At 38.5% G+C, this 19,322-nt stretch overlaps 1 protein-coding gene across 32 annotated transcripts in view; it reads right to left on the bottom strand.

Moving 5' to 3' along the window:
* The window catches only part of PAK1 (p21 (RAC1) activated kinase 1), a 160,997-nt gene that overhangs the window by 58,368 nt on the left and 83,307 nt on the right, over positions 1-19,322 (bottom strand). For 18 of the 32 annotated variants that reach the window (XM_069564927.1, XM_069564932.1, XM_069564933.1 and 15 more), the window contains 3 exons: positions 18,625-18,835; positions 6,251-6,351; positions 2,036-2,183 (listed from right to left, as the gene is read on the bottom strand). In XM_069564927.1, the coding sequence (XP_069421028.1) occupies positions 2,036-2,183; positions 6,251-6,351; positions 18,625-18,814 (439 nt within the window). In that variant the 5' untranslated portion in view covers positions 18,815-18,835. The remainder of the gene's footprint in view (positions 1-2,035; positions 2,184-6,250; positions 6,352-18,624; positions 18,836-19,322) is intronic. The other 14 variants (XM_070289444.1, XM_069564946.1, XM_069564937.1 and 11 more) reach the window with 1 other exon arrangement.

The following is a 19,322-nucleotide window of genomic DNA, read 5'->3' as shown; positions in this document are numbered from 1 at the left end:
TGAGAATCAAATGAGATAATTTATGTGCAAGCATCTATAAATTGAAGTAGTGTTGTCATAATTAATATAAGAATAGTATGAGAAGAAAGGAAATAGGAAAATGAGAGATAGGACATTTAAAATAACTGTGCCATAAAAAATGAGATCTACTGTATAATACAGAGAACTATATTCAATATTCTATGATATACTGTAAAGCAATTATCCTCCAATTTAAATTTTTAATAAATTTTTTTAAAGGAAAAAATATCACATGATAAACCATACTGGAAAAGAATATTTTAAAATAGAGTGTCTATATAACTGAATCACTTTGCTGTATAGCAGTAACTAACACAACACTGTAAATCAATTATACTTCAATAAAAAAATAACTGGTAGATTCATGTCAATGTATGGCAAAACCAATACAGTATTGTAAAGTAAAATAAAAATAAAATTAAAAAAATAATAATAACTGTGACAAATAAACAGTTTTGCCTGGAGCTGCTTTGGTCTTCAACTTACAGAAAACAAAAAATCCTTCAATGTTATTCATTTATGCATACACGCAGGAACATACACACAATTACCTGAATGTGTATATCATATGCTCATATTCACTCATATATACTTAAAGTGGACTTTTTATATTCCAAACATACAGAAACCCACAGAGCTGCTTCCATAAACATACACAGTATTTGTACATATCTACACACATACACATAAAAAGAGATTATTTCAAAGACTCTGCCACTGAGGCTTTCAAAACCAGCTCCTAATCTGACATCTCCATGACAAACTCTTAAAAACACAAACTCTAACCTAGAAAACTTTCCAACCCATGATCCCTCAAACCCAATACTGCTTTGGAATAACTCACTCCCTCAATGGAAGAAGTGAGATAGATCCAGAGGGGACAGATATCAGGAAGGGAATATGCTAGGGACATGTATAATGCTCTGCTGGGCACCACTATGCAGAATGAGCAAAGCTGCAGTTTGTCATCCTCACCATCTGTGCCCTTTGCTACAAGCCAGATACTTGCTGGGAAAAGCATCCTTCAAAATCAGTTAGTTCATCCTGGTTCTCATTATCCCCAACAACACTGACCTTTAAAAGAGACAACAGTAACACCAGCATTAAGCACTGAACTCAGAATTAAGAATAGTGGTTAGGAGACTACTAATTTAGGCACAATAGAAAGGCATTTGGGGCACTAATGTTTGCAAAACAAGAGGAAACTGGAAGTGGTATATACTAAAGATACTACTTGCCCTAAAATTCTAAGATGCTATATAAAGGGCAAGTTTCCAGAAATGTAGGCCTTCTTAGGGCTTGCTTAAGAAAAGAAAAATCTCTCTGCCATGGAAGGAGGTGTTTCGAGTAAGAGTTACTAGAAGCAAGTGGTAATTCCTAGTCCAGGAATTAGGAGACCCGGATTCTAATCCCAATTCTGGTATGAAAAACATTCTGAAAAACACAGCCTTTTATACAGAGACAACGAATACATCTAAAAAACATTTATTATTATTTGGCCTTTTTTCATTTGACTGATAAAAATTAGTTTTTTGAGGAAGAAATTGGGCTTGCCTACTTAAATGTGTTATCACATAACTTACTGATATTGAAAACAATGATAACAATGGCTACATTTCCATGGTGCTGTTTTATAACCTACAAAGAATTTTCACATCAATGAGCTCATTTATTCTCATTACAACCTCTTGAGATAGGAAATAATATCCCCATTTTGAAGCTCAAAGAAATGAAGTAATTACTAAAACCTAGTCAGTATCAGAATCCAGATTTTCAAGCACAAACTCTATGTTTTTATACATAATATGACAGTATTTTTTAGAAACATGGAGTTTTAGAGTAAAGACTCAAGTTCAATGCAAAAACCCAATATTGTAGCTCTCAAATTTCAAAATTCCATCTTAGTAAAAGTGCCATCTCTACTCTTCCCATAATGTTCTTCCTTCACATCAATGGGCATCCAATATAAAAACATTTTTTCCCCCCTAGACTGTCCTAGACACAATCTCCATACCTGTAAAGCTCATATACTTCTGGCTGTTGGAGGTCTTCTTTGAGTTATAAAATTCCAACACATCCAGAACAGCCTGAGGGTTTTTCTTCTGCTCCGACTTAGTGATATTTGATGTCTGAAGCAAGCGGGCCCATTGCTCTGGCATCCCCTATAAGAGAGATATGCAAGGCTGTCAGCAAGGAACAGTCACAGGGACCCTGAAGCAAATTCAGAACTCACTGTGGAGTGGAAGATTGGTTCAAGATGGGGAAGCAAAGGACATGTGTTCACCTCCTCCTCCAAAACTCACAACTAACTGCTGAACAGTTAGCTAGTTTGCTGGAACCCACCATAAAAAAAAAAAAAAAAAAAATCCAAAGACAAAGGTGTAGCCGCAATGAGACCGTAGGACAGGCACAATCACTGTAAAACCAAATCCAATATCTGCCAGGTGGGAGACCTACACAGAAGTTCTGCCACTGTTGTGAAGGTTCTGAGCCCTATGTCAGGCTTCCCAGACTAGGAGTCTGGCAATGGCACTAGGAATCCCCAGAGAATCTAACTTTGAAAGCCAGTGAGATTTGACTACAGAATTTCCGCAGGACTAGGGGAAACACACTCCACTTTTGGACAGCACACACAAAATGTTGAGCCCAACAGGACCCAGGGAAAAGGAGCAGAGACCCCATAGGATAATGAACCAAACCTATCTGCTAGTGCTGCAGAGTCTCCTGAAGAGGCAAGGGGTGGCTGCAGCTCACGGCTGCAGCTCTGGGTGGCAAGGGCACTGCCAGCAGCACTACCCATTGGCATGAGCGCTCCTGGAGGGTGCCATCAGCCCTATCATAGAGCCTTTAGCCTCCAGGGTTGGGTCACCTCAGGCCAAACAACAAACAGGGAGGGAACACAGTTCCACTCATCAGCAGACAAGTGGATTAAAGTCCCTGCCCACCAGAGCAAAATCAAGAATACTATACCCAGTGAGGCTCTCATTTAGATTTGACATGGAAATCAAAAGATTTAAAGACAAGCAAAAACTAAGAGAATTCAGCATCAGCAGACCTGCTTTGCAACAAATGCTAAAGGAACTCCTCTGGGTGGGAAAGAGACTGTGTGTGTGAGTCACTCAGTCGTGCCCGACACTTTGCGACCCCATGGACTGCAGTCCACCAGGTTCCTCTGTCCATGAGATTTTCCAGGCAAGGATACTGGAGTGGATTGCCATTTCCTTCTCCAGGGGATCTTTTAGCAACTTTAAAGAAGAAAACTTGTGTGTGTGTGTGTGTGTGTGTGTGTGTATGTATTGTTATATCAAAACCTCATGGGTGCAGCAAACCCAAAAACTACATTGTGTGTTAGTCACTCAGTCATATCTGACTCTTTGCAATGACAAGGACTATAACCTGCCAGGTTCCTATGTCCATGGGATTCTCCAAGCAAGAATACTGGAGTGGATTGCCATTTCCTTCTCCAGATCTTCCTAAGCCAGGGCTTCAACCAGGGTCTTCTGCATTGCAGGTAGATTCCATAGATACACATAAGAAAGAGCAACTCAAACACAACACTAAAGATGGTAATCAAACCACAAGAGAACAGAGGAGGAAGGGAAGAAAAAAGACCTATGAAAACAAACTCAGAATAATTAACAAAATGGCAAAAGAAATATACATATTGATAATTACCTTAAATGCAAATAGATTATATGTGCCAACCAAAACACAAAGACCAGCTGGGTGGATACAAAAACAAGACTCATATATATGCTGTCTACAAGAGACTCACTTTAGACCTAGGGATACATACAGACTGCAAGTGAGGGGTTGGAAGAAGGTATTCCATGGAAATCAAAATTAAAAGAAAACTAGAGTAGCAATACTCACACCAGACAGAACAGACTTTAAAACAAAGACTGCTATAAGAGACAAAGAAGGACACTACATAATGATCAAGGGATCAATACAAGAAGATATAAAAACTGTAAACATATATGCACCCAACATAGGAGCACCTCAATATATAAGGTAAATTTTAACAATTGTAAAAGGGGAAATCAATAGTAATGCAGTAGTAGTGGAAATTCGGCATCACTAATATTAGAGAATGCAAATCAAAACCACAATGAATATTACCTCACACCAGTCAGAATGGCCATCATCAAAAAATCCCCAAACAATAAATGCTGGAGATGGTGTGGAGAGAAGGGAACCCTCCTACACTGTTGGTGAGAATGTAAATTGGTACAGCCACTAAGGAGAGCAGTATTGAGGTTTAGTTTAAAAAACTAAAAATAGAGCTACCATATGACCCTGCAACCCCACTCCTGGGCATATATCCAAAGAAAAATATGATCTGAAAGGATACGTGTATCCCAATGTTCACTGTTGCACTGTTTACAATAGTCAAGAAATAGCCAACAGAAGCAACCTAAATGTCTGACAGAGGAATGGATAAAGAAAATGTGGTATAGACAGACAATGGAATATTACTCGGCCATAAGAAAGAATGAAAGAATGTCATTTGCAGCAACATGGATGGACCTACAGATTGTTATACTGAGTGAAGTAACTCAGAGAAATATCATATGATACCCCTTATATGCAGAACCTGAAAAGAAACAATACAATTAAACCTACTTACAAAACAGAAACAGCCCCACAACCTTAGAGAACAAACTTATGGTTACCGAGGGAAAGGATAGGGGGGTTAGGGATAGTTAGGGAGTTTGGGATCACCACCTACACACTGCTATATTTAAAACAGATAACCAACAAGGTCCTACTGTATAGCACAGGGAGGTCTGCTCAACATTACGTGGCAGTCTGGATGGAAAAGGAGTTTGGGGGAGAATGGATACCTGTATATGTATGACTCAGTACCCCTGCTGTCCACCAGAAATTCACAACATTGTTAACTGGCTATCAGTCATTTCAGTCGCTCAGTCATGTCTGACTCTTTGCAACCCCATGGACTGTATCACACCAGGCTTCCCTGTCCATCATCAATTCCCGGAGCTTGCTCAAACTCATGTCCATCCAGTTGGTGATGCCATCCAACCATCTCATCATCTGTCATCCCCTTTTCCTCCTGCCTTCAATCTTTCCCAGCATCAGCATATTTTCTAATGAGTCAGTCCTTCGCATCAGGTGGCCAAAGTATTGGTGCTTCAGCATCAGTCCTTCCAATGAATATTCAGGATTGATTTCCTTTGGGATTGACTGGTTTGATCTCCCTGCAGTCCAAGGGACTCTCAAGAATCTTCTCCAAAACCACAATTCAAGAGCATCAATTCTTCGGTGTTCAGCATTGTTTACAGTCCAGCTCTCACATCTATACATGACTACTGGAAAAAGCATAGCTTTGACTACACAGACCTTTGTTGGCAAAGTAATGTCTCTGCTTTTTAATATGCTATCTAGGTTTGTCACAGCTTTCCTTCTAAGGAGCAAAACTCCAATATAAAATAAAAACAATTTTTTAAAATTTTTTTAAAAGAACTAACTTTGAAAACTGATAGCAGCTAAAGATGAGTTTAGTCATTCCCTTCTCTGCCCTCAGAGCTTCTCACAGGCCTCTCTTACAAGACATCTTACTGTATCAGTTAACTTCTTGAGATGTTTGCTCCTCACCAGGCTATTACTCCTTTAAAGCATGAACCTTGTCTGATTTGTTTCTGGATCATCAATGCCCAGCACAGAGTCCCTGCCAAAAGGCCACTTAGCCAAGGTCTATTTAAGGAACGGAGATGCAGAGGCTTCTCTGGTACAATTCTGGAGGTGCACAAACAGTCCCTCTCAAGAACATGAGAAGATAGTAATAAGGGTCTCAGGCAAAGATAGAGGCATCAGGAAGTCTGGAAAAGATTAAATCTAACAGTGCATAGCCAGAACTCTGAAAATATATCTCTGTATCTTATGTATTAATTCAAGTTCTTCATATGTATTAATATTCATTAATATTCAAGTTTGCCTCACAGCAAACTTATCAGTTAGGTACTATCATCCTTACTTTACAGATAAAGATGCTGAAGCATAGAGACTGTTATTCACCCAAGATCAAATGGTTAGTAACAGCAGCAGTCAGACTCAAATCCAGGCCCTAAGTTCTAAACCACTATTCTATGCTGCCTCCCTAGGCTAGGGCCTCAAAGAATCATTAAGTCCAAATATTTGTAATCATCAAGGGTGCTGCATCAAGCAGGTGCAAAGACCAAACATCTTTCTGTGACCCAAAACTTACTGTAAACTCGCCTGTGACAGCATCAAAACCAACGTGAATCGTGTGCTCAAAATCTGAAGGAAGAGAAATCTCTGGCCGTTCCTTCTCCTTCTTTTTATTTGCTGCAAGAGAAACAGGAAAAAGGAGATAAAAACAAGGATATGACTTTATTTATTTATTTAGCTCTTTATTTATTTATAAATATCTTTATTTATTTAGCTCTTTTGTTGAGCTCTAAGCTCTTTTAAAGGCCAAGGACTATGATACAAATTCACCTGTGTATTTACAAAGCCCAAAACCAGACCTAGATTGAAGCAGATGCTCAATTCATGATTAAAGGTTTAATTTTTCATTGAACTAAAGTAAGGCAGGAGCAGAAAGAACATTTATCAGAATGTCCTGGTTTTACCACTAATGAGTCTGTTGATCCAGGGCAAGTAACTTCCTTTTTCTGAACCCTGGTTTCCCCATCTGCAAAATGAGAAGACTCAAGTAAATGGTCTCTAAAGAGCCTTCCAACCCAGACATCTTACATTCTATGAGCTTCTAGAACCTGCTTCTACCTTTTGATTCTTGATTACGGATCACTTTAGGGTTCTCCACATTATGGAATTTTAGATTTAGAAATTGCTTCTTAAAATGAGTATCTAATAATTAATTAAGTGCAATGACTCAAGTTACTTTTCTCTATTATAATTGACTTACAATATTAGTTTCAGGTGACCAACACTGTAATTCAATATTGCTATAAACTATCCTCCATTTAAAGTTGTTATAAAATATTGGCTATATGCCCTGCACTGTAAAATATATCTCTGTATCTTATGTATTAATTCAAGTTCTTCATATGTATTAATATTCACTGTGGCCTCACAGCAAACTTATTAGTTAGGTACTATCATCCTTACTTTACAGATAAAGATGCTGAAGCATAGAGAGTAAGTTATTTGCCCAAGATCAAATGGTTAGTAACAGCAGCAGTCAGACTCAGATCCAGGCAGTCTGGCCCAGACCCTAAGTTCTAAACCACTATTCTATGCTGCCTCCCTAGGCCAGGGCCTCAAAGAATCATTAAGTCCAAATATTCGTAATCATCAAGGGTGCTGCATCAAGCAGGTGTTCTGCTGATCTGGCACAAAAAGCTTCAATATTTACAGAGTTATTGTGCCCTTGTCATACTCTTGTGTTCCCCCCAAATTCATATATTCTAACTCCCAGTACCTCATAGTATGATCTTATTTGCAAACAGAACCATTGCAGATATAATTATTTAAAATATGATTAGTTCATACTGAAGTAGGTTCAATCCCTAATCCTGACCATGTCCTTATAAAAAGGCGATATTTGGAGACAAATGCACACAGGAGGAGATAAATGCAGAGATCAGAGCAGTACTTCTTCAAGCCCAACAAATTTTTCCTCACAGCTCTCAGAAGGAACCAACCCTACAAACACCTTCATCTTAGACTTCCAGCCTCCAAAACTGAAACAATAAATTTCTTGTTTAAGCTCCTTGTTTGGGGTAATTTGTTGCAGCAGCACTAGCAAATTAATATAGCCCTCTCCCAACTAAAAAGAATTTCCGGTCTTGGTATTAGCTAGGCCTAGTCCATTGGAGCCTCAATGCAACTGTGTAACAAGTAGGATAGTGATACTAGTGCCCATCTGACAGAAGAAACCAGAAGTTTCAAGAAGTTAAGCAGCCTTTCCAAGGTACAGAGCAAGTTAGCAGCAGATCTGGGGCCTTCAGATTGAGGTCTTCAGGCTTCCAGCCCCAAAGCCTTTGTATTCTGTCACTCCTACTATATATAAAATAGATAATGAGGACCTACAGTATAGCACCTACTCAATAATCAATAATGGCCCACATGGGAAAAGAATTCAAAAAAGAGTGGGTATATGCAAGTCAGATTCACTTTGCTATATACCTAAAACTAGCACAGCATTGTTAACCAACCTCAAAAAAAAACTTTTTAATAAAATACTGAGTTGGAAAAAATTTTCATTCAGGCTTTCCTCACCATCTTACAGAAAAATGCAAATGAATTTTTGGCCAACCCAATAAAAACTATAATTTCACACACACACACAATTCAATAATAAGAAAACAAACCGATTAAGGACATAGGCAAAAGACATGAAGAGACACCTCACCAAAGAAGATATACAGACAGAAAAGATACTCAGCATCATATTTCATTAGGGAACTGAAATTAAAACAATAAAAACCCCTACACACCTACTAGAATGCCAAAATCCAAAACTGACAACAACAAATGTTAACAAGAATATGGAATAACAAGAATTTTCATTCATTAGAACTGGGAATGCAAAATGGTTCAGTCACTTTGGAAGAAAGGTTGGCAGTTTTTCAAAAAATTAAACATATTCTTAATCCAGCATTCGTGCTCCTCCATTATTTACCCAAAGGAAATGATAACTTATTCACACAAAAACTTGCACATGGATGTCTGCAGCAGCTTTATTCATAATTGCCAAAACTTGGAAACAACCAAGATGTCCTTCAGTAGGTGAATGGATAAACTGTGACACATCCAGAAAATGGAATATTTTTCAGCACTAAGAAGAAATGAGCTATCAAGCCATGAAAAGATAATGAGGAACCTTAAATACACACTACTAGGTGAAAGAAACCAATCTGAAAAGACTACATACTACATGATTCCAACTATCTGACATCTGAAAAGGCAAAACTATGGAGACAGTATAAAGATCAGTGGTCGCCAGAGATGAGAGTGGAAGAAGGATGAATAACCAGAGCACAGAGAAATTTTAGGGTGATGAAAATATTTTGCATGATCTATAATAGTGGATACGGAGAAGGCAATGGCACCCCACTCCAGTACTCTTGCTTGGAAAATCCCATGGATGGAGGAGCCTGGTAGGCTGCAGTCCATGGGATTGCTAAGATTCACACACAACTGAGCGACTTCACTTTCACGCATTGGAGAAGGAAATGGCAACCCACTCCAATGTTCTTGCCTGGAGAATCCCAGGGACAGAGGAGCCTAGTAGGAAGCCGTCCGTGGGGTCGCACAGAGTCGGATACAACCGAAGCGACCTAGCAGCAGCAGCAGCAGCATAATAGTGGATATTTGTGAGTGTGTAGGCCACCTCATGCAAAGAGTTGACTCATTGGAAAAGACTTTGATGCTGGGAGGGATTGGGGGCAGGAGGAGAAGGAGACGACAGAGGATGAGACGGCTGGATGGCATCACGGACTCGATGGACGTGAATCCGAGTGAACTCCAGGAATTGGTGATGGACATGGAGGCCTGGCGTGCTGTGATTCATGGGGTTGCAAAGAGTTGGACACGACTGAGCGACTGAACTGAACTGAACTGATACATATGCATATATATATTTATTCAACTCACATTCACAATACCAACAGTGAAGTCTAATGTAAAATATGGATGTAAAGTGAATATGATGTGCTGATGTAGGTTCATCTATTGTAACAAATGTACCACTCAAGGACGAGATGTTAGTAGTGAGGTTAGATGTGCATATGTGGGGGCAGAGTGTTTACAGGAAATCTGTGTACTTTCCACTCAATATTGCTGTGAAACTAAAACTTCTATAAAAAATAAACTTTTAAATAAAGATTTTGAGAACTCTGCTCTACAGACTTATATCCTCTACTTTATCTCCCACTACAGGAAAACCTTCTTTTACTATGCTTGGAGTTACTATACTTCACAAACTGACAATTTGTGGCAACTTTGCATTACCAGATGATGGTTAACATATTTTAGTGATTAAAGTATTTTTCAATTAAGGTATGTACACTGTTTATTTGGAGAAGGCAATGGCACCCCACTCCAGTACTCTTGCCTGGCAAACCCCATGGACAGAAGAGCCTGGTAGGCTGCAGTCCATGGGGTCACAAAGAGTCGGACACGACTGAGCAACTTCACTTTCACTTTTCACTTTCATGTATTGGAGAAGGAAATGGCAACCCACTCCAGTGTTCTTGCCTGGAGAATCCCAGGGATGAGGGACCCTGGTGGGCTGCCGTCTCTGGGGTCACACAGAGTTGGACATGACTGAAGTGACTTAGCAGCAGCAGCAGCAACCCTGTTTATTTTAAAATAGATATCTACTTAATACACCACAGTATAGTGTAAACATAACTTTTATATTCACTTGGAAATCAGAAAAATTCACGTGATGCTCACTCTACTGGGGTAGTCAGAACTAAACCCACAGCATCTCCAAGGCATGCTTGTACTTAGGTTTCATACAGTCTACACCAAATACCAGTAGTAATGGTCCACCATTAGCACATAATGTGCTCTTCCACACCTCTTCACTTTTTCTCTAATCACTCTCTTTGCCTTTAAATCCTGTCTTTCCTTTTCCCTTCCCTTGCCACACCACCACACAAACCCTTTCCTTTATCCTTGTCAGGTCTCAGCTTAAAGGTCATCTCTTCTGTGAAGTCTTTTCTCATCTCTGCACTGGGGTGTTCACCTTCCCCTCTGTTCCCACATCCATGATAGTTATTGCCTACTTTCAGAGTTTATTTTTCTAAGCAGACTCAGTTCTAAGTGCAGGGATCATGTCCAACTTATCATGAATCCCCATCAGCTAAAAGCCAGGCATAAAACAGGTGCTCAGACACTAAGTGAAGAAAGGAACAAATGATCAGACACCTAACTCAACCTGGCAAGGAATCTAAGGAATCTGCCTAAGACATGCAAATTCTCTCCAGGGCAGGATTATATGTTTCATTTTGACCAGCTCTGACCTGAAGTACACAATCCTGTTTTAAAATGCTGTTCTGTGGTAGCTCAACACACTGGCCAAAAGATATTATGAAGTCCTAATGCCTCCAATAGACCCAATACAACCCTAAAGAAAGGCAGCTTTTGGCCGAGGTGGGAGCTAGGGAAGGAGAGGACAAAAAGGTCTAAAAAATCCAGGCCAGTTTTGCCTCTACTACATCACGTAGTCCAGGTTGTCATCTTTCTCATCTGAAAAATGTAGACAATAAACTAGATGATCTTAAGTGCCCTTCCAGCTCCTACATTCCAAATGTCTATGAAAACAGAAAGATCAGCACGCTCAAAGCCCTGTAACTACATCTCTTCCTGACACAGTATCCCACAGTTTTAATAGGTACTTTATATATATCATCTCATATAATCACCACAATCCTGAGAATCAATTTTTACTTGGAGACTATGAAATTGAAATACGGACTTGTCTACAGTTATGGAAGTAATTTAAATTTTAAAAAATGTGGCTTCAGAGCCAAGGCCCTTTTCTACTACTTTACCCCCTCTAAACAATTTCAAGCTGCATCAAGAAAACTTCCTCTCTTATGAAGAGGAGAAATAACATTAAAGAGTTAACCACATATAAGATACTAGAAGATTTTCCTTAATTGTCATAATCCTATGGGATATATTATTACTACTGTCATTTTACAGATGAGGAAACTTAAAAGCAGTTAAATAATTTGCTCAAGCTTATACAGCTAGTAAGAGATGAATTTGAACCCAGGTCTGATTCCACGGGTTCTTCCCTTAGTATCTTAAGAGAACCATTTGTCTACATTCCAACTGCTAGGGTTTAAGCTATTTTTACATTTGGCAATTTTCCTTCCAGAAGCAGATGCTTTGTGAAAGGGAAGGGCTTGCTATGGCCCAAATTAAGCATTCATTTATGACATAAGTCCATCTGTCTTACTCATAGCTAGAATGCACTGGACAGGTTGCAAGGCTTTAGAATTGCTTTCTGTTCCTAAATTTCTCCTGATCTAGTCAGTTAAAAGATTGTAGGGAAGAACACTTTTACATTATTTTTATGTTTTACTTAGGTTTTCCAGATCTAATATTTTTATATACTATTTCTATGATATGTTATTAATATGCCATATAATATATCCATCACAGGCAGAGAATGTCAAAAGGAACCTTGGTAATGGAAACAAAGAGAGTGGTTCACACGATGAATAGTCTATAGAAAAGAACCCCTGGGAAATGAAATCACTTAACACTTGAACATATAAAGAATATCTGAGATTAGTTTCAAGAGGCTTATCATTTTGGCCTCAGCTTCAAATATTGAGTACTTGTTCCAGAGATCTAGGCCCATGTCCAGAGCTTAGAGTTCTGCTTCTGACATTACAGAGAACTCTTGAGAACTTCTTGGGAAACCTTTCCTTGGGTCTGCTTAGTCCTAGTACACAAAATTTTTTAATGTGGCCCCCTCCAACAGCCCTGTCTAAACCAACTGGAAATATAGCCTACATACAAAAAGAGAAAGGTATTTTCCAGGACCACTCTTCAATTCATTCTTGGAGGAACCTCATTAAGAGTTGTTATTTTGTACATCTCAAACAACTTTTAGGTGTTAATCACAGATTTCAACAGAAAACCATGACAGCAAGCAATAATAGCCACAAAATTACTACCAACTGTTAATAAAGCTTCAGTTTGAATCTTTAGTATTAATAACCCAATCAGGGACTTCCCTGGTGGTCCAGTGTCTAAGACTCTCTGCTCCCAATGCAGAGGCCCCGGGTCCCATCCCTGGTCAGGGAACTAGATCCTACATGCCACAACTAAGATCCAATGCAGACAAATAAATAAATAAATATTTTAAAAATAATAATAATCCATTCAACAACTCTAAGGGATAAATATTATTATGTACCCGTACTACAGGTTGATTTCCCACGTGGCTCAGATGACAAAGTGCCTACCTGCAATGCAGGAGACCCAGGTTTGATCCCTGGGTCAGGAAGATCCGCTGGAGAAGGAAATGACAACCCACTTCAGCACATTTGCCTGGAAAATTCCATGGATGGAGGAGCCTGGTAGGCCACAGTCCATTGGGTCACAAAAAGTCAGACACGACTGAGCGATTTCACATTCACAGGTTAGATAATCGAGAGGAAGAAAGGTAGAGCCAAAGGTCACAAAGTCAGGGATGGTCAATGGTAATAACCTCAAGGGCCCAAACTCCAACATAGCTTCTTCTACATGCACTGTGCCTTCCCTATATTGCAGACTAAGTTAATATGAATGGATGTCATTAAATGCAAATTTGTTTTAAAATGAGTTAAAAGAACTAACCAAATCAGTTCTACCAAAGGCATTAGTCTAAACATCTATAGGATGGGAGCCTTCAAACAGTACATTGGTGTCTGAGGACTTAGAACAACTAAAGAGCCAGTCCAGAAGTCGAGACAATATGTCAAATGCCAAACTCCATGCAACTATATGTCATATGAACTTGGGCAAGTCGACTCTCTGAGCACAAAAGTTATCACAGCTGTAGAGTGGAAAGGTCCCTGGAATCATAGAGAAGAGCTACAATCTCACATCAGCCACTCCTAACTAGACCTTGGTTAAGTTATTTAAATTGAACTACCTCAGTTTGCTGTCTACGAAGTGTAACACTTATCTCCATGAAAAACTGGTATATTTCCAACCATCAAAGCTCCTAATATAATAAGTGAGCCAAAGAACTGATGGTCTAAAATTGCAGTGCTGGAAAAGACTCTTGAGAGTCCCCTGGACAGCAAGGAGATCAAACCAATCAATCCTAAAGGAAATCAACCCCAAATATTCATTGAATGGACTGATACTGAAGCTCCAATACTTTGGTCACCTGATGCAAAGAGCTGACTCAATGGAAAAGATCCCAATGATGGAAAAGATTGAAGGCAAAAGAAGAGGGCAGCAGAAGATGAGATGTTAGATAGCATCACCAACTTAATGGACATGAATCTGAGCACACTCTGGAAGACAGTAGAGGACAGAGGAGCCTGGTGTGCTGTAATCCGTGGGGTCGCAAAGAGTCAGACACAACTGACCGACTGAATAACAACAAATGTTATGCTTATTACTATTGTATTAGTACTCTTTGTTATTTCTACATTTATTACTATTATTATTTTAAGGATCAACTAAGATAAAGAGAATGCATGTGCTTTATAAAAGCTAAAGAGCTTTACAAACATGAATTATTATTAATAAAGGAAAGTGTCAGAGTAGGATTTACCCACCCACTCATTAAGACAGAGAAATTGTGACTGAGGAAAAAGAATCACCTGATTTCATGAAACCAGAGATTACAGACTTAAAGAAATAAAGTGGAAAAATAAGTCTGCAACCCCATCCATCCTAATATTAATATTAAGCCTATCTTTGGCTAATTCCATTTGACTTCCCGGTAGCATGGGAAATAAGGCTGACACTGCAAAATCCCAAGTTGCAGTACAGCTATCCAAGTTCCAGTACAAAGCATTGACTTTTTTTTTTTAAGATTTATTTTTAAGAAGCCCCTCTCTTGGGTTCAGCTGAGCCAATCTGAGCTCAAGGCAGTAAAACACTCCAAACTTGGAGAGATAAACACTGATGTAGTCCAGTTTTAAAATTAACTTAGCTAAACTCTTCCCAAGCTTGGAGAATTCCACTTTGGTTGTGAAAATGCAGCCAGAAAAAAATTCCAAACTAAATGCTGAAGAACTTCTTAGAATAAACCAAAGGCTCCAGATCCTAACCACAGGAACCAGACTTTCCCACATGGAATTCTACAACTCAGCACCACCTATCACAGGCCCTCAATTACAGCTTCTCACAATCATTTATGCATCCCTCCAGGCACACACTAAAGCTATGTTGGAGGTCAGCATTAGGTAATGACTATAGACATTTTACCCATTGCCAGCTCAAGTCTCAACCACTAAGGCAGCCCACCGAGAACTCTTCTTTCTCTTTTCCAAATCCCGTTAGACCCCAAGACTGTGTGCCTGCTCAGTCGCTTCAGTTGTGTCCAACTTTTTGCAACCCTATGGACTATAGCCTGCCAGGCTCCTCTATGGAAATTTTGGCTCCAAAAGTATGGGTAGGACCCAAGCATCAGTATTTCAAAAAAGAACCATGAATGAGTCAGATGTGTAATCTGGGTTGGGAACAGTTAACAGATAGTATTCTGTGACGTGGTAGATACTTTACAAAGATTTAGTTTCACACTCATTCCTTCCACCTTCCAGCTGTAAGACTTTGATCAATTTACTTTTCTCTAAGCTTTAGCCTCTCCAACTGAAAATGAGTTGTTATAGATACCAGATCAAACAGGAAATGAGGTTTCCCTTTTAAAAAAATCATATTTCTGTAGTGTTTTACAGTTTAAAAAATGCTTTTACATCCATGAAATGACAATAGCCTACTCATAATATGGGATGACTGGGAATTATAATTATTCCCACATTACAGTTAAGGATACAGGGATTAAAATAAACAGGTAAAAGGACTTAAAAAAAAATCACAGATTTAATAAATGTTAGAGGTAGGACTCAATTCAGGTTCTCTAAATTCAATTATAGCTCATTACTCTGTGTAACAGGTATAAAGTTTCAAATAATTTATGAAAAGCATACTACTGCAAAGACTGCCAACACTGCTATGGATCCTTCTAGGATTAAGTTAAGCACAAAGAGCAGGTCAACAAATGCCTATTGGTTGAATGAAATCAAGCTGAATAAAATTTCCAAACAAAGAAAAAAAAATTCATTTATTTCATTTTGATGTATGCATTAATTACAGCCATCTAATAGGGCTTCCCGGTGGCTCAGATGGTAAAGAATCTGCCTGTAATGCAAGGGACCTGGGTTCGATCCCTGGGCTGGGAAGATCCCTTGGAGGAGGGCATGACAGCCCACTCCAGTATTCTGGCCTGGAGAATCCCGATGGACAGAGGAGCCTCGTGGGCTACAGTCCAAAGGGTCACAAAGAGTTGAACATGACTGAGTGACTAAGCAGAGCACAGCAAAGTATTAACGCAAAGGAGTAAAATCTATGTGTTCAGGGTATGTATAGAAAATCCAAAACTAGGGAGTGAAAAAGAGGCCACTATATCATTTCACAAGAACTTCTCATAACTATATGCTTTCTGCCTCTATGCTTTGAACTTCTGGAAAACTTATATGCTTTGATCTTGAGCTACGAGTTTTATTTTCAGACCAGACTTGGCCTAGGGTTACTCAACAAGGATTTCTAGAAGAACCTCTGCATCTACAGCTTTATTGCTGATCAAAATACTTCACAATGGCCTAGTTTTGTTTCCCATAATATACAACCTGATCTAACTTCATATTTATACCTCATTTATATAATTACAGGATTTCAAAACTGTAAGAGACTGTATTTCAACTTGACTGATTTTTTATTTTTTGATTACTTTTTATTGAATGAAAGATTATTTAAATTCTATAGTACTTTATGATTTTCAAATGTTTCACATACATGATTTCATATAATCCCATAACAACCCTCTTCCCTCTTCCTTCTCCCTGCTACGGTATCACTAGTGTGGTCCCCATATCTGTGTGGCTGTAATATTTTAGATGAAGGTACTTAAGTTCACAGACAATACCTGACCCAAACCAGGCAGCCAATTTATGACAGAACCAAGGCTATAACAATATCTAGATCTCTACCTCCCCATTCAATACATAAGGTCATCCCCTCAGTTTCCAATGATGTCTAAATGGCTCCATCAGCTGTTTCTTTTTCAAACAGAGTTTTACTGAGATAATATTCACATACTATAAAATTCACTCAGAGTGTAAAATTCAATCGGTCAATATGTTTGCAGAGCTGGAGAACCATCCCCACAATCAATTTTAGAACATTCTCATTACCCAAAAGGAAATCCCTGAGAAACTACTGTATGGCACAGAGAACTCTACTCACTGCTCTGTGGTGGCCATATGAGAAGGAAATCAAGAAAGAGGGCATATATGTGCATCTTTAGCTGATTCACTTTGTGTACAACAGAAACTAACACAACATTGTAAAGCAACTATACACCAATAAAAAGTAAAAAAGAAACTCCACACCTCTTAGCCATCATTCCCTAATCCCATTCACTGACTCCTACAACCCTAGGCAACACTCTTTTACTTTTTATCTATGAGTTTGCCTGAATAATTCATATAAACAGAATTATATAATATGTGGTCCTTTGGGACTGGTTTCTTTCACCAGTTTTCAAGGTTCACCCATCTTGTAGTATGAATCAGGGCTTCATTTCTTTGTTACCAAATATTATTTCTTTGTATAGATATATAACATTTTATTTACCCATTCATCCTCAATGAATATTTGAGCTGCTCCCGCTTTTTGGCTATTATTAATAATGCCGCTATAAACATTCATGTACAAGTTTTTGTGTTGACATAATTTTTCATTTCTAGCTCATACGGGTAACTCTTTATGTATTTTTTATATAAGTTCCTTATCAGATATATGATTTGGGAATTTTTCTCCCACTCTGTGGGTTATCTTTTCACTTTCTTGAAGAAGCACAAAAATGTTAAATCCCAACCTTTCCTAGACACAGGAAACTAAAAGTCAAAGGAGTTAACTAATATACTTAAGGTTAGAGAGCTATTAAGTGATAAATCCAGGATTTGAACCAGGGCTACCTAAGTGAGAAGTTCATGATAACTATTTGCAGACAAAAGGGCAATTTTTTCAGCATGCCATAAAAACAAAGCCCTACAAACATGGCTGAGAACTTCATTTCAGCAGCCACTTAAATATTTGGGTAGTCAAACCAAAGTCATTTATTCACGTGGACATCCAACCCTCTATTTCACTATCTTATTCATAGGATATCAGTGACTTCATTAGATACACTGTTAAAGTCCTGATTATTCTAAAAGATTTATTCATGAAGAGGAAATGAGCCCTGGCTGCACTACCTGGTTTGAGGGAACTTATTTTCCCTACCTGGGATTGAACCCAGGCCTCCAATGAAAGTGTCAAGCCTTAACTGAAAGTGTCAAGCCTTAACCACTGGACTGCCAAGGAATCAGGGAATTCCCTAGCATTACTTCTTCTTAGTGAAGTCATGCTAAGTCCTACATTTTTTATCTCAGCTATTACTTATCTTTCTTACTGATGTTTAATCCTTAAATCTGGGTTTAAGTCTAGGACATATGACTAAAGAAAGGGCAATCAAAAAATCTGGGAAGAAGACCTTCCAAATGAAACTAGTCTGGGGAGAAAAAATTTCCAAATGAAGACATTTCAATATTTCTTATATTTTGTGAGGTCATAAACAGTTATAAACTTAAAAAGTAAGCAAATTCAGATTGACTAAGATCTAATATATCAATAGCATAATTATTTTCCTCAAGTTTTGCTCAGATATAATTAATAGAGTATAAGAATGGGTCTATTTTCTATTCGACTTTAGTCATTTCAGGAAAAAAGACAAAGAAACTATTTAATGAGAAAAAAAGGGGATTAAAAGAACATTCAGTGAAAGAAGCAACAAATATTTTATTCAGGTTACAAAAAAAAATTTAAGTATACAAATGATGAGAAAGAAATGAAATACTGTACTTTTATCTCCAGGTAAGATGGCTCGGTAAAATCGGTCCTTTTTTTTCTTCTCCTCTGGGTTTGGTGGCAGAGGTTTGGAACCGTGGTTTAGGGTTCCAGCGTCTTTGCTGCCAGCTCCAATCATAGTGCTGGTATTTCTCATCGGAGGGGCTGGAGGTTTGTCTTGAATGTCTAGGCCGTTATTTGACATCGTCACCACCAGCAGCAGCTACTGGAATCAGAAAGAACATACCTCTTAATTATTTTTGAGCAAATGGAAATACATTTTAGAAATTTTAGAAAAATGCAAATTTACAACCCTTCCTCCAGGACTCACCTCAAGCCCTTCTACTACATTCCATGACTACTGCTGTCTTATTTAGTTCACCATATTCAAAGATGGAATACGTACTCAGTCCTAAGCACTGCTGAAAATTCACAAGGTTCTTGCTTTTCTCTTCATTCTCCTATCTAAGGCATTCAAAAGTACAAAAAAACCACAATAATGTGGCTTAAAAGACAAAAATGTGGCCTAGCTAAACTGAGTATGAATCCATGTGCTATGTACAGGCTTTAGAGAAATTCCTTAATCACTTGGTTTCCATTTATACATTCACATGAAGATTAAATAAAAGTGCCAACAGCATTCCACATAGTGAGTTCTCTGCCAAGTCTTAATTTCGTTGTCTTAGAAAAATCATTCCTTCTCTGGTAGGAAC

The sequence above is a fragment of the Ovis canadensis genome, chromosome 21 (assembly GCF_042477335.2).
Source record: "Ovis canadensis isolate MfBH-ARS-UI-01 breed Bighorn chromosome 21, ARS-UI_OviCan_v2, whole genome shotgun sequence".
In the NCBI taxonomy this organism is placed as follows: Eukaryota; Metazoa; Chordata; class Mammalia; order Artiodactyla; family Bovidae; genus Ovis; species Ovis canadensis.
This window is presented reverse-complemented; position numbering and strand designations above follow the sequence as displayed.